Genomic DNA, 13,773 nt, shown 5'->3' with positions numbered 1-13,773 from the left:
GTAGATGGTTTCTGTAAAAAATGCTGTCACCTAGTCCACAGCTTTTCCAGCAATTTTTTGTGGGAGTAGGGGTGGGGATGCAATGCTCTTGCTGCTGTCTGGCCTAATTGCTTCGTGTTGTGACGAATTTCTTTGAATTTCACTGTCTCAATTGGAAATGCATATTCATAATGTTTCTTGCCCACGTCTTTGTTTTGCATTTATGCCAAGTTAACTTTGAGGACTAAAAAAGAGTCACAGCGACTACGCCTACACTTGCTCACAGCACACAAATGTAAGCCCATTCACAAAACCCAACTTCCCTAAAATGACTCTCAAGAGAGCCATGACTTGACCCCTGGGGCAAGAGGTATGCCTGTTGCTGTCCTTAGATCTGGTATCTGGGTGCACACTTGTGCCCGTTCTCTTAGACACAGTGTGTTTTCATGCCTCAGAGGCAGAAACTTGCAACATGATGGTGGAGACTGTAGATTTCAGGCCCATAAGACAAGTATTTACTGTCTGGCCCTTTACAAAAAAGCTCGCATGCCAACTCTAGAGTGATGATAATCCTTTGACAAATAGCACTGAGCAAGCCTTGATGTTCAAGTCTATTCTGACTTTTACTGTACCCAGCTCGCTCTTTTCTGGTGTTTGACTACTTGGCTGAGACAATTAAATTAAGCTTGAGCTGTCCAGACTGATTGCTGTGCTGTCAATGATTTTATTCAAATATAAAGTTGTCCAGTCCCTTACTCTCATTGTTTGTGATGCCAACTCTAATGATTCAAAATTGAGTTGGAGGGAGTCCATGCAAGGACGTTCTTGGGTTCTTAGGAGGATTTGCCGTTGACTGGACCCTGGTTGTCAGAATTCTTCATTTACGGCCCTTTGATTGGCTCACAGCCAAAAACACATCCCCAAATGGATAGCTTGCTCTTGAGCGCGGATCAGAAAGGGCACTGTAGGGACTGTTGGAGCCTTGCTTATTGTTAGCACACAGAGACAGGCCCACACCCCTAGGGCTGAAGGCCCTGAGGACCGAGAAGGCTGAGTGCTCAGTGCGCACGTCAGCCCGGCACGCGGAAGTTGTGTGTCCTGGAAGTGAGTCATGACAGGCGCCTCAAGTTCGTGCAGTGCAGAAAAGCCTACAGAAGAACATGATTTCAAAAAACAATAGTATGGGAATAGTGGTAGACAACGAAGTCTTTTATTTTTTAAAGTATTTATTTACTTTTTATTTTTGGCTATGCTGGGTCTTCATGGCTGTGCATGGGCTTTTTCTAGTTGTGGTGCGCAAGGGCTACTCTTCTTATCAGAGCATAGGCTCTAGACACACGGGCTTCAGTCATTGTGGCTCTTGGTCTCTAGAGTGAGGGCTCAATAGCTGCGGCTCACCGGTTTAGTTGCTCCACAGTATGTAGAATCTGCCCGGATCAGGGATTAAACCTGTGTCCCCTGCATTGGCAGGTGGATTCCCATACATTGTACCCACTGGGAAAGTCCAGGAAGAAATATTTTAACCTCTGCTCCCTGGTGCTTCTGAGAAACAACCAGATCACCAGACACATTCTGAAGATATTCACATCGTCTTTTAAGCAGAAGTGTTTGTTCCAGTTTTCCTTGAATTTGGCAAATGAGATGGAGGTGATACCAATGAAATTGCTGCTCCCTCAGCTTTACCCAGGGGCAACCATGGGGCTGCCGCACTGTATCCTCACCCACCATGCGGTCCAGGAGGTTCACAGTAGGCCTGTTGCTGCTCCTCAGTTGGGTTCTTGCATTTCTGTGCATTTGTCACTTGCCTGCAGACCTGTCCCCCTGGCTTCCCATCTTGACTGGCTGGGTTTTATCACCAACTCGTTTTTTTGGAAGCTCTTGGTTCCTAACAGTCTTGATCTGTGTGAGCATGAGCCTGCTCTTCTGTGGGGAGAACCTGCCTGGTGGTGCCAGTGTCTACTCTGAAGGTCCTGCCCTGCCCCAACACACTCTGGTGCCGAGCATCACAGGGGTTCCAGCTCCCGGTTGGGGAGGGGAAGCTGTGGGTACCAGGGACTCAGAACGTGGAACCTGGTTTTTAATCCCTGGGTTTGAAGAGATGTGGTTTTTTTTTTTTTATAATATTTTTATTTAATTATTTATTTGGCTGGGTTTCAAGAGGTGTATTTATTATTAAACAAATATTGGCCTTTAAAATTTGGATATAGTTGCTGGCAGTTCATTGAAGTTAAGAAATCTAATTCTAAGGTTTTAAAAGTCAGTGGTCGGTCTGTATGTGTGAAGAGGCAGGTGATGAACCACAGAGACTGGCTTACCCTGACTAATCCACATGTGTGTTGTGTTTCCTTGGGGTGGTTTTGTCGTAGACCAGGAAATGCTGCCACTTGGTGCAGGAACATGGAGGTCTCAGGCATAAGTGGTGCTGGGGAATCTTAGAAGCTAAAGTTTCACAGGGAGTTCTTGTCAGTCACATTAAGTAGCTGGCACCTCTTAAAACTCAACACTCAAAAAACTATCATGGCATCCGGTCCCATCACTTCATGGCAAATGGAAAAAAATGAAAACAGTGACAGACTTTATTTTCTTGGGCTCCAAAATCACTGTGAATGGTGACTGCAACCATGAAATTAAAAGATGCTTGCTTCTTGGAAGAAAAGCTGTGACAAACCTAGATGGCATATTCAAAAGCAGAGACATCACTTTGCCAACAAAGATCTGTCTGGTCAAAGCTATGGTTTTTCTAATAGTTATGTATGGATGTGAGAGTTGGACCATAAAGAAGGCTGAGCACTGAAGAATTGACGCTTTCCAATTGCAGTGCTGGAGAAGACTTTTGAGAGTCCCTTGGACAGCAGGGAGAGCAAACCAGTCAATCCTAAAAGAAATCAACCCTGAATATTCATTGGGAAGACTGATGCTGAAACTGAAGCTGCAATACTTTGGCTACCTGATGTGAACAGCCAACTCATTGGAAAAGACCCTAATGCTGGGAAAGATCAAGGGCAGGAAGAGAAGGAGGCGACTGAGGACGAGATGGTTGGATGGCATCACCAATACAATGAACATGAGTTTTAGCAAACTCCGGGAGATGGTGAAGGACAGGGAATCCTGGTGTGCTGCAGTCCATGGGGTCACAGAGTTGGACACGATTTAATGACTGAACAACAACACAGTTGATGATATAGTTAACTTCTATGGAGCAGATACAAAAGTATCAGTTATTGATATTTTTCTGTGGGTAGGCTGTAAAAGGGTTATGCAATAGGAACTGAGTAACTGATAATAAGAAGTAATTTGTCGAAGTTGTATTTTCTAGAACAGTTACTCAGGACCAAAAAAATTACTTAGCAAAGTAGTAAATAAACTTGACACAGTCATGTTACTTCTGCTGTAGAGTAAATTGTTAGTAATGGAGACTTGACGAGAATATGCTGTCATCAACGTCATTGAGGGTCCTGAGCTCCCTGCAGGCCCTGCCCTGGTAGTGGGGAGGTATGTCCTTTTTTCTAGGTGAGGAGGTAAACGCCGAGTGCTGCAGTGACCTGGCCACGTCGACAGCTGGAAGCTGTTAGAACTGGGCTTACCCTGGTTCCAGAGCCCATCAGCTCTGGGGTGGCAGTGAGGCTCGACAGTGACACACCGACATCACAGCGTTCTCTGTGCCCTTTGGTTTGGCTTGGGTCCTGACTTCACCTCTGTGCTTCTGTCTGTGCCTCTGACAGTTGTCGTTGTGCCTGGGGGAGCCCGGCTCCTGAGGAACCCAGTCTGGAGGGAGTTCGCGTGCTTGTGTCCTGGTTGTGATCAGAAGTGACCCTTCTCTGAAGCAGCTGCCGCCACTCTTCTTACCACATGTTTTCCTTTTCCTTTTTCTTGATTTCCTTCCTCATTTTGCTGAAATGCTGTCCAGATCGTTGGTTCGTTCAGGATACACAGGCTGTGCTTTTCCCGAACTCCTGCATTTAAACATTTTTCTGATTTACATCTTGTTGATGATGGACTCCTGGGACAAGACTCCTTTCTCCTTAGAACTGGAAGCATGTTTTTTGGGGGGAAGTTCTCAGTGCCCAGGATGTGGACGTTTGACCTTGCTCAGCAGGGCTGCAGTTTGCACACTTGTGTTTTCTGTCAGCACTAATTTTGTTTTCGGTTGACTATTTCTTTCTCAGTTGGCTGTATTCTTTGCCTTTCAAATTCCCATTAAATGGAGTTTCCCGTTTTCTATTTTCCATATGCTGGTTCTCTCCTCATGCTCCTTGAATCGTGCCTCCTCTGTGCTCTGGTCTCCAGCCGTTACAGGCAGTTGTGCCCTCTGCTTTGTTGACAGCTTCCCTGCTCAGATGGTGATTTCCGGAGCCTGCGTTCTTTCTGTGCTCCTTGTGGTCATAGCTTGCTGTAATTTCAGTCTCTGAGGACAGTATAACTGTTTGGGGGCAGTTTTAGGTTTACACAAAAATTGAGTAGACTGTTCAGAGAGTTGCCTTGTACTTCCTGCTCCCAGTCCCAGTTTTTTGGCATTGAGGGGTACATTGTTTAGAGTGATGGTCTAACATTGATACAGATTAACTCAAATCCACAGTTTACAACAGGGCTCACTCTTGGTGTTGCACATTCTTCCAGTTCTGACAAATGTATGATGATTTGTGTGTAGCATTGTGGTATCAGAATAGTTTCACTGCTGTCAAAACCCTCTGTGCTCTGACTGTTTATCGTCCCTGCCCCCAGCCCCTGGCAAACACCAGTCTTTCTACTGTCTCCATAGGTTTGTCTTCTCCAGAGTGTTAGAGTGGTAGAATCCTACAGTGTGTGTGTATCTCTTTCTGATTGACTTCTTTCACTGAGTTAAACGCATTTAGGCTCCTCCGTGTCTTTTCATGGTTTGGTAGCTCGTTTCAGTCAGTGCTAAGTAATACTCCACCATCTGGATGTACCACAGTTTTTTATCCATCACCAGCTGAAGTTGCTTCTGAGTTTTGGCAACTATGATTTATATATACCAACTTATTTTTAAGTAGTAGCTTATAATCACACAGAGATTATAACATCAGTAATGAATTTAGAAATTATGTCTGTCCTCTTTTCTTTGAACTGCATGTTATTTCAAAGTGTATTGTTTTAATAGTAAACACCGAGGGTTTCCTGGATACTTCCCTTTTGGGTCTCTAATCTGTTCGTGTTGGGGACACACTGTATATGATTTCAGTCCATTTAATTTTTTTTTTTTTTAAATTTTGACTGTGCTGGGTCTTCGTTGCTGCACACAGACTACTCTCTAGTTGCGGTGCACAGGCTTCTTATTGCAGTGGCTTCTCTTGTAGCAGAGCACAAGCTCTAAGCTGCAGCTCAGCCGTCGTGGCGCATGGGCTTAGTTGCTCCACAGCATGTGAAATCCTCCCAGACCAGAGATTGAACTGTGTCCCCTGCATGAGCAGGCAGATTCTTTACTGCTGAGCCACCAAGGAAGCCCTCTGTCCATTTAGATTTTTGGAAGCTTGTTTTAAGGCCCATCATGTAAAAGTGTAAGTTCTATGGATGTGGGTGTCATACAGGTAATTGGGTAATGTTGGTTGATAGTGTTCTTCAGATTGTTGGCATTTTTCCTAACTTTGTATTTGTTTCTGTTCTGTCAGTTTCTGAGAAAGGGGTGTTAAGATTTTTGTGAGTGTGAAATTGTCTGCTTCTCCCCTTATTTGTCAAAATTTGCCTTATGTATTTTGAGACCCTGTTTTTAAAGTGTGTCTCTTGCATTTTTATCCATTTGACAGTGTCTTCGTTTTGCTGGAGGTTTTCATCTGTAGAGTTTCCTTTTCATTTTTCTTGCAGCTTTCTAGCTAGGCCCCCTTATGTCTTTACCTAGAGGTTGCTCAAGGGATTGTGGTAAACACACTTAAATTTAATAGCCTGCTTAGGGTGACAATATTGTAGCAGTCAGAAACTGCCCTTTACCCTAATGTGGGACCACTCGTCACTTCTTTCTGCTGTAGACGAATGTGTTATGTTTGTGTATGTTGTGACCCCACAAAGCGCTGTAATTTTTGCCTAAAATAGAGTCAAGCCTGTCCCTCGGCACTGGGGATTTTAACCTGCGCTGTCTGCTGTTTCCCTGCGCTCTCCTTGTAGACAGCGTGCCATGGCAGACCAGAGACAGCGCTCGCTCTCTACCTCTGGGGAGTCCCTGTATCATGTGCTGGGGCTGGACAAGAACGCAACCTCGGATGACATCAAGAAGTCCTACCGGTAGGAGGCCTCCTCCCCAGCAGCTCCTGCATGGCTGTCTTACATCTCCCTGCTTCCCTGGCCTACTTGCAGGGTCACAGTAGCAGTTCTCTTGCATCTCATGAGTGTTACCTTAATGCTTTCTGGGCAACAGAAAACAGCCCCCTGTATTAAAAAAAAAAGGAAAAACCACAGCCCCTTACATAAATAAATTAAAAAAAACAAAACTAAAGAGCTCCTTGCGAGTCATTTGAACTCCCTGCCCTGGAGCAGAGACCTGGCGGGCAGGTCGAGTGTGCTGAGCTGTGACTGTGGGTTATTCTCCACACCCTGGGGAAGGGGGAGCCTTCCCTCTGAGCTTGCCCCACCCCCATCCTGTGCAGTGTCTCTAAGACACTGTCATTGATGCAACCACCTGACACAGTCCTTTATGGTCTCCCTTATCTCTTTATCAGACACATTTAAAAAGCCTTTGCTCCCTGTCCCTGCCCTTGCCTCCATTTGACAGATGTTCGATGAGCGTCCGGGACACTAGAGGGCAGCAGCGGGGTTGGCAGCTCCTGGGGGAGATCAGAGCAGGCCCGCTCAGGCCAGCTGCTTGCAGGTCGGCTCCCACAGGGCACCTGCCTCTATGTGGATGGCTCTGGACAATTGCAGAAATTTCTGTTGACCCTGGCGTTCTTGAGTTCTGTGGAAATAAAGGGAGCTAGTGACGGGTAGATGTGTCTCTGCTAGCCCTCCGTCCAGTGGGTGAATACAAAATGCATGACCAGCAGATGGTTTTGGTTTGCAGGAAGCTGGCCTTGAAATACCACCCTGACAAGAACCCTGATAACCCGGAGGCTGCGGACAAGTTTAAGGAGATCAACAACGCCCACGCCATCTTGACGGACGCCACGAAAAGAAACATCTACGACAAGTACGGCTCACTGGGGCTCTACGTGGCCGAGCAGTTCGGGGAGGAGAACGTGAACACCTACTTTGTGCTCTCCAGCTGGTGGGCCAAGGTGAGGCTGCGATTCCCACACTCGCATCCTGGAGGGTGGGTCTAGGCATGTGGCAGGCTCCTCATCCCTGTGTATACAGGCAAAGGTCACATCCCAGCAGCTTTCGCAGGCCTCGTGGCCTGCCTGCAGCTGACCTGTATGCACAGAGCAGGGCCTGTGCTGAGGGGTGGCATCCACAGCATTTTCTTTTATGAGTTGCTGTAATAGAAACAGGAAACAAACTTTTGTCATCACAATGTGGAGAGATTTGTTTTTGTGATTGAGAAGATGTGTTTGAAATGTCTAGCTTGAGAAACTTGAAAAGATAGTATTGTTTTATCTGTTAACATTACTTGGCTTCCTGATTTTATTCAAAGCATCTGCCGTGTAAGGCCCGAGAACGTGGCTCACTGCTGGGCACTGCGCTGTTGGAAGCCAATCTGGCAGCTGCCAGTCCCCCTTCCCACCTCCCCCCCTTCAGAATTTACTCTTCCTTATGCAGCTGGTCTTTTTTCTGCCTTTCCTGTCTTAATGTTCTTTATTCTTCTTGATCTGGGGAAGAACCCACTGTTGGTTGAGGACCCCTCTATAGCTGGGGTGGGTGGGGGTGAGGGCCAGGCCCCGGCTTCCTAACAGCCCTGTCCCCCTCCCCCCAGGCCCTGTTCATCTTCTGTGGGCTCCTCACCTGCTGCTACTGCTGCTGCTGCCTCTGCTGCTGCTTCAACTGCTGCTGTGGCAAGTGCAAGCCCAAGGCGCCGGAGGGTGAAGAGACCGAGTTCTATGTGTCCCCTGAGGACCTGGAGGCGCAGCTGCAGTCCGACGAGAGGGGTGAGTGCGCCCACCGCCCGTGTGGCGCGCGAGGGGCGGGGCCGGAGCGGGCCCTGAACGTGTCGCCCTGTCTCGTCAAACAGGAGGGCACTGACACTGTGCGGGAGTGTTTGTGGTGGCAGCGGGACGGTTGAGGTGTGAACGTGGATACTGGAGGTAAAGCAGGCTCGGAGGGCTGTCCCCGCCGCGGACTGTGGTGGCCGAGTAGGCGGGGAGGGCCGAGGGCCGAGGCCACTGAGGAAGGTTGTGTGGGGCAGAGGTCCAGGCAGCCTCACCTTTCCGAGTGCTTGTCCTACGACCTCTGACCCCAGTTGAGCCACCAGGCGGCCAAGCGTGTCACACAGTGTCGGGGGCCGTGAAGCTCACTGGCCTGACCTCACACCATGTGCGTCGCTTGCTTGCAGAGGCCGCAGACACGCCGATCGTCATCCAGCCAGCATCTGCCACGGAGACCACCCAGCTCACAGCTGACTCCCACCCCAGCTACCACACTGACGGGTTCAACTAAGTCCAGGATCAGTCAGCACCCGGCCACTCAACCTTAGAATCATGAACTGTAGTCACAGAGATGGCGTGGGAGCCGCCCTGGCCCCAGGAGGGCCGCGCCGACCCGCCTCTGTGCCCGCCCATCCACCCCCGACACATGAAGTGCGTAGCATGCAGTATTTAAAGCAGTTTAGCTACGGTCTTCTTCATCTTCTGTTGTTTCCTTTTTTAATAGCATGTATGGGTTATGTCCATGTCTGTCTGTGTTGTGGGCGTGTTGCAGCCAGACCGCATTCACCAGACGTGGGGCTGCCTCAGGACTCTCAGGCAGGTTGACGTGGGGGGTGGATGGCCCTTGTGGTCCCCCATGGCCAGGTGGGCTCAGGCAGGATGGGCACTCCGTTTCCTGTTTTCATGGGGGCCTGAGGCAGGTGCTGCCTGATGGAAGCTGTGGGGTCTGCTCCCTGCCCTGTCTGCCTACCTTGTGGCCACAGGCAGAGCCTCTGGACTCACTTGACAGGAAGGCACTGGGCCTGACTCCCAGTCCCGGGGTGTTGCCCTGTGGTACTCATGCTCACCTTGTCTGCTTCGCCTCATGGCAGGTATTCCCGTATCTGACCTGAGGCCCCTGTGCTTCGAGTGTGCTCCCTACCCGGATGGACCGTCCCTGCAGCCTTCATGCTTCCCTTCCCTGCACTGCCCTCCACATTCCTTCAGGCCCACCTGGCCTTTTCGTAATCCTTTCTTGGACTTCCAAGAACCACAGATGGTATCAGTGGCCCAATTAGTGGTAGTCATAGGGGCTGAGTCCAGGCTGCCGGTGGTGAGTGGGCTGCATAGCCCTCCTGCTTCCCGCCCCCCCCCAACCCACTTTCCTCCACCTGCTCCCTTTGGCCATTGTGGATGGTTTTGGCAGTTAGAGACGTCAAGCTTATGGAGGAAGGACCAGCTGGACCAAAGGCACGCTCCGGGCAGAGAGTCAGTCCCCAGGAGGCCTCGGTGCCCTTGGCTCATTCACCTGCAGCCAGACCACAGAAGCTCTCTCACCTCTGTCTCAGCACCACCACCTATGGACTGTCGGAAGCCAGTCTGTCTTGTCTGTGTCCAGCCCTGGGAATAGTCCACCACTGTGAGGACTTGGAGACGTGCTTGTGCTGGGCCTGTGTCAGACCTGCACCTCCAGACCTGTGTGGCCCAAGCAGGCCTGCCTGGTTTCTGCAGAATGAACCTAGTGACCACTGGACTCCTCCTCAGTGTCCAGTGGGGGAGGCTGTGGGCAGGGGCTGCACGTGAGGAGGTCAGACGCACCAGGACACCCTCCCAGAGCCACTGTCCCCCACCCCACCTGCCCACCCATAGCCCCAGCTCACTTGCTGTGCTGTGCTCTGCAATCACCAGGTCCAGAGGCACGTAATGGTACTGTTTTATTTGGGGTTTTGCCTGTGAAAATGGTCATGAAGACGTTCAGTGAGAGTTGAGATAAATGCACTGGTATTAAATTAGAAATAACCTGCTAAAATCAGACTTCTTAAAAGAACAAGGAATCGGTTATTTGACCTGTCCTGGACCAGGGAGGAGGCTGGTCGTTGGTGCCAGCCCCAGGCAGACAGAAAGAATTCAGCTTGAGAGCAGGCCCTAGTCAGCCATCCTGTTTCTGGAAATAGCCTAGGAAATGAGTTGTTTTTCTCCAGAATGGCCAAAAAACAAGTTCAAAGCTTGGACTCCAGCAGGTAGGCAGCCACCCCTTCTACAGTGGCTGTATTGTTGCTTTGTGGGTGGAAAGTTCCAAGACCCACCCCACACACGTCAGGGTGAGCCCCTTGTCAGGTGTGTCTCAGTTCCGAATCTTACTGCTCATCTGCTAGAAACATGATGATCCCCTGGAGACCAGGGTGCCGTGGAAAAGGGGCAGGTCTGCAAGTTTGTTGAACCCAGTCTCCCACAGAATTGCAAAAACCTAATAAATCATGATGACAATGACAACAGTTCTCCTGGTGATGATAACGATTGCATGAGGCCCAAGTCCCCAAGGAGCCAGCACCTGCTGGCTCTAGACCATGCCCCCTCACCTGACCCTGACTCAGACCCTCCTGTGTCCACTTTGTTGATCTGGAAGCAGAAAAAGTCTTCTCGGCACCTTCAGACGCTCCCCCTGACTGGAGACCTAGGCCCCTGGCTGTGTTTCCCTGTTTCCTGTGGCCCGTGTTTCCCTGGTGAGCAGGGTGTTGTGTCTGGAGCATCCCCTGTTCGTGTGTTCAGAGGGGACGACCCTCTGCCTGCTGTGGTGGTAAAGCAGAAGTGCTGTGGCTAGTGTGGGGTGCCCTGAGGTGTCCTGCAGGGGCATGGGAGTGGCTGAGGGGTGGTCAGAGGCTGGTGGCCTGTAGATTTCTGTTTCCGCTTGGTGACGTGGTCTCTTGTCTTCCTTGGATGTTATTCTGTTTTCAAACTGCTTCAGACGTTACCGCTCGTTTGTGAGCCTTCCTGCTTCTCTGATCAGTCGAGCAGCCAGCACCACGAGGAACCCACTAGGGAACATGGACATGGCGCTCCTGCTCCGGGTGGGGCGGAGGACCTGTTCCAGGGGAGATGGGCAGCCTCCCTGGCACCTGGTGTGAGACCTTCAGTGAGTGGGTGGGTGCCCAGAGCCTGGGGGCCCTGTCTACCCTTCCCTGGCTCTTAGCAAGCCCTGCCAGGGACACAGCTTACTTGCGGGGTGTGGTGAAGGGGTGTGAAAAGTGACTGATCTCATTCCTTTCCCAGTATTCTGAGCTGTGAACCCATGTGACACAGGACTCCTGTTCTGCTCTTTTGGTTGTGACTCCTTCTCCTGTGGAATTGGCAAAAGCTACATTTTAACTGTCCTTTCAAGCACGGTTGGCGTCGTCTCTGCTGTAGGTGTGGGCAGTGTGTGTACATATGTGTATATGTATATATCACCCAGCAGCGTGACTGCTGCCGTCCAGGGCGAAGCGACAGTACAATAAACGTTGGCTCCAAAACTGCCTCTGGTTTCTTAAACGATCAGTGGGCAGGAGCAGGGGTCTGGGCAAGCTGGCCCGCTGTGCACAGAAGGAAACCCCGACCCTGCTGTGTCCTGGGATAGGTGTGGGTGGCAGGCCAGGTGTCAGTCTCTTGGGGTGGGGGACAGGGCTGCCTTCCCATCCCTGGGGACTCACCTGACCCCCGAGGTGAGTGTAACCCCTCCCTCCTTTGAAACATTAAAACCCATTTTGTAGGCATCAGATACAACCAATGACAAAGCCGCATTCCAAGCGGTCTCTGTCCTGACCCCAGATCCACCCAGAGGGTCCCTGTGAGGTAGGAGATAGATGGGCTCCAGCTTGCACATTTACTCTCCTACATCACCTGGGGGAAGAGGCTGGGCCTGGGTCCTGTGCGCAGCAACTTCTGGTCGATTTTGTCTCCTTGGAGATGGGATGGTGTTTCGGGTGGGCAAGGGAAGCAGTTTACACTGAAACCTGTATACATTGTGGTTAGAAGCTAAATGCAGGTGCATGGACCACAGTCGTCCGTGTGCTGGTTTGTCCTGCTGCTGGGGTCCGACCTCTGTCCTGAGCCCGTGCACACACCTGGGGCTGGGCTGGGGGGTCACGGAGGTTTCCCATGGTGATGGTCTCTATGTCTGAATGTTGACCTATAATAAAGATTACTTGTAAAAAATAAATGTTTTCACTGCAGACCAGGTGTGTGTCTTATTTAATGATCCCTGCATAATCCTATTTTGGGGGGAGTCTTACACTCGGGGGGCAGCTGACCTCCTTGACCCTCCTGAGGTTGACGGCAGGGAGAGAGGGGCAGGTGACACCGTGTGCCCCACCAGGCACCCCTGGACACAGTACAGGCAGCTGCCTTTGTGCCTGTCTCCTCACTCCAAGATAAGCATCCAGTCTTGGGCTCTTGCAGGAGGCTCCATCTCTGCCCTGTGGTGTGCTTGTCTGGGTATTCAGGTCCACCATGTGTGCCTTCTCACATCAGGATGGCTCAGGCCCTGGGGACCCTGGCATTAGGTGGGAGAGGCCACCCTAACCCACATGGCTCCTGGGTCTGACTCCCTAGCCCTACAGCACGGTAGGGGGCAGCTGCCTCCAGAAACACCAGTCTTGGGGCTGCAGGTGCCACCTTCCACATCCCAGGGGGTATTGGCCCTTCTTGGCTGTGCTTCTCAGGTGGGGGTGCTGGTCTTCCTTCTGTGTCTTTGGTCTTAGCGAAGAGCAAGGCAGAAGTGATTTGAAAAAAATTAAAACATAAAGATAATATAACACCTTGAAGCACTATTTGGACATAACAAACATGAAGTAATTTAATTTACATTTTCCACAAAAAGATATGACAGGGACTTCCCTGGTGGGCCAGTGGAATTTTTAAAAATTCTGTCAAAAAGGATTTCCTTGGTGGCACAGTGGATAAGAATCCACATGCCAAAGTAGAGGACACGGGTTCAGTCCATGGTCCAGGAAGATTTCACATGCCATTCAGCTACTAAGACTGGGTGCCACAACTGAAGCCCGCACACCGTGGAGCCTGCACTACGAAACTACTGTGCCTGAGTGCTGCAACTACTGAAACCTGTGTGCCTGGAGCCTGTGCTCCACACGAGAAGCCACTGCAATGAGAAGCCCATGCACCTCAATAAAGAGCAGCCCCCACCCACCACAACTAGAGAGAGCCTGTGCAAAGCAAGGGAGATCCAGAACAGCCAAAAATTAAAGGGAAAACATAATAAAGACCCCTTTGTACTTCTCTCCCGGGGGTCCAGAGGTGGCCACTAGGCACTTAAGCCCACTTCGATTTATGGTTTTAAACCCTGCCTACTAGTGTCAGGGTAGCTGAAGTTCCAACACTTTGGCCACCTGATACAAAGATATGACTCACTGGGAAAGACCCTGATACTAGGGAAACACAGGGCAAGAGGAGAAGGAAGTGATGAGGATGAGATGGTTGGATGGCGTCACTGACTCAATAAACATATGAGTTTGAGCAAACTCGGGGATAGTGATGGACAGAGAAGGTGCTGCAGTTCATGTGGTGGCAAAGAATCAGACACGACTTAGCTACTTACTGAACAACCAGTATCAGCATCTATAAAATGTACCACTGATTTCAAAGATTTACATAAATTGTACAGCACTAAATCACTGTGAGTGTTCATTCAATGTAGGTGTTTTTTTTTTTTTTTTTAAATCCATGTGGCTACATCTAGTTGTGGTTATTTTAATTTCTATACAGCATATATCATATGAATCAACCTCAAGTGGTTGGT

General features: G+C 50.0%; 1 protein-coding gene across 3 annotated transcripts in view; it reads left to right on the top strand.

Moving 5' to 3' along the window:
- Positions 1 to 12,190, top strand: part of DNAJC5 (DnaJ heat shock protein family (Hsp40) member C5) — a 28,875-nt gene extending 16,685 nt beyond the window's left edge. For 2 of the 3 annotated variants that reach the window (XM_043884848.1, XM_043884847.1), the window contains 4 exons: positions 6,097 to 6,213; positions 6,986 to 7,199; positions 7,835 to 8,006; positions 8,411 to 12,190. In XM_043884848.1, the coding sequence (XP_043740783.1) occupies positions 6,107 to 6,213; positions 6,986 to 7,199; positions 7,835 to 8,006; positions 8,411 to 8,514 (597 nt within the window). In that variant the 5' untranslated portion in view covers positions 6,097 to 6,106 and the 3' untranslated portion in view covers positions 8,515 to 12,190. Of the gene's footprint in view, positions 1 to 6,096; positions 6,214 to 6,985; positions 7,200 to 7,834; positions 8,007 to 8,089; positions 8,163 to 8,410 lie in introns of all 3 variants that reach the window. The other variant, XR_006337206.1, reaches the window with a different exon arrangement.
- The last annotated feature ends 1,583 nt before the right edge of the window (positions 12,191 to 13,773 follow it).

The sequence above is a fragment of the Cervus elaphus genome, chromosome 23 (assembly GCF_910594005.1).
Source record: "Cervus elaphus chromosome 23, mCerEla1.1, whole genome shotgun sequence".
Classification (NCBI taxonomy): Eukaryota; Metazoa; Chordata; class Mammalia; order Artiodactyla; family Cervidae; genus Cervus; species Cervus elaphus.
Note: the sequence above shows the minus strand (reverse complement) of the source record. Positions and strands in the feature narration are given on the sequence as shown.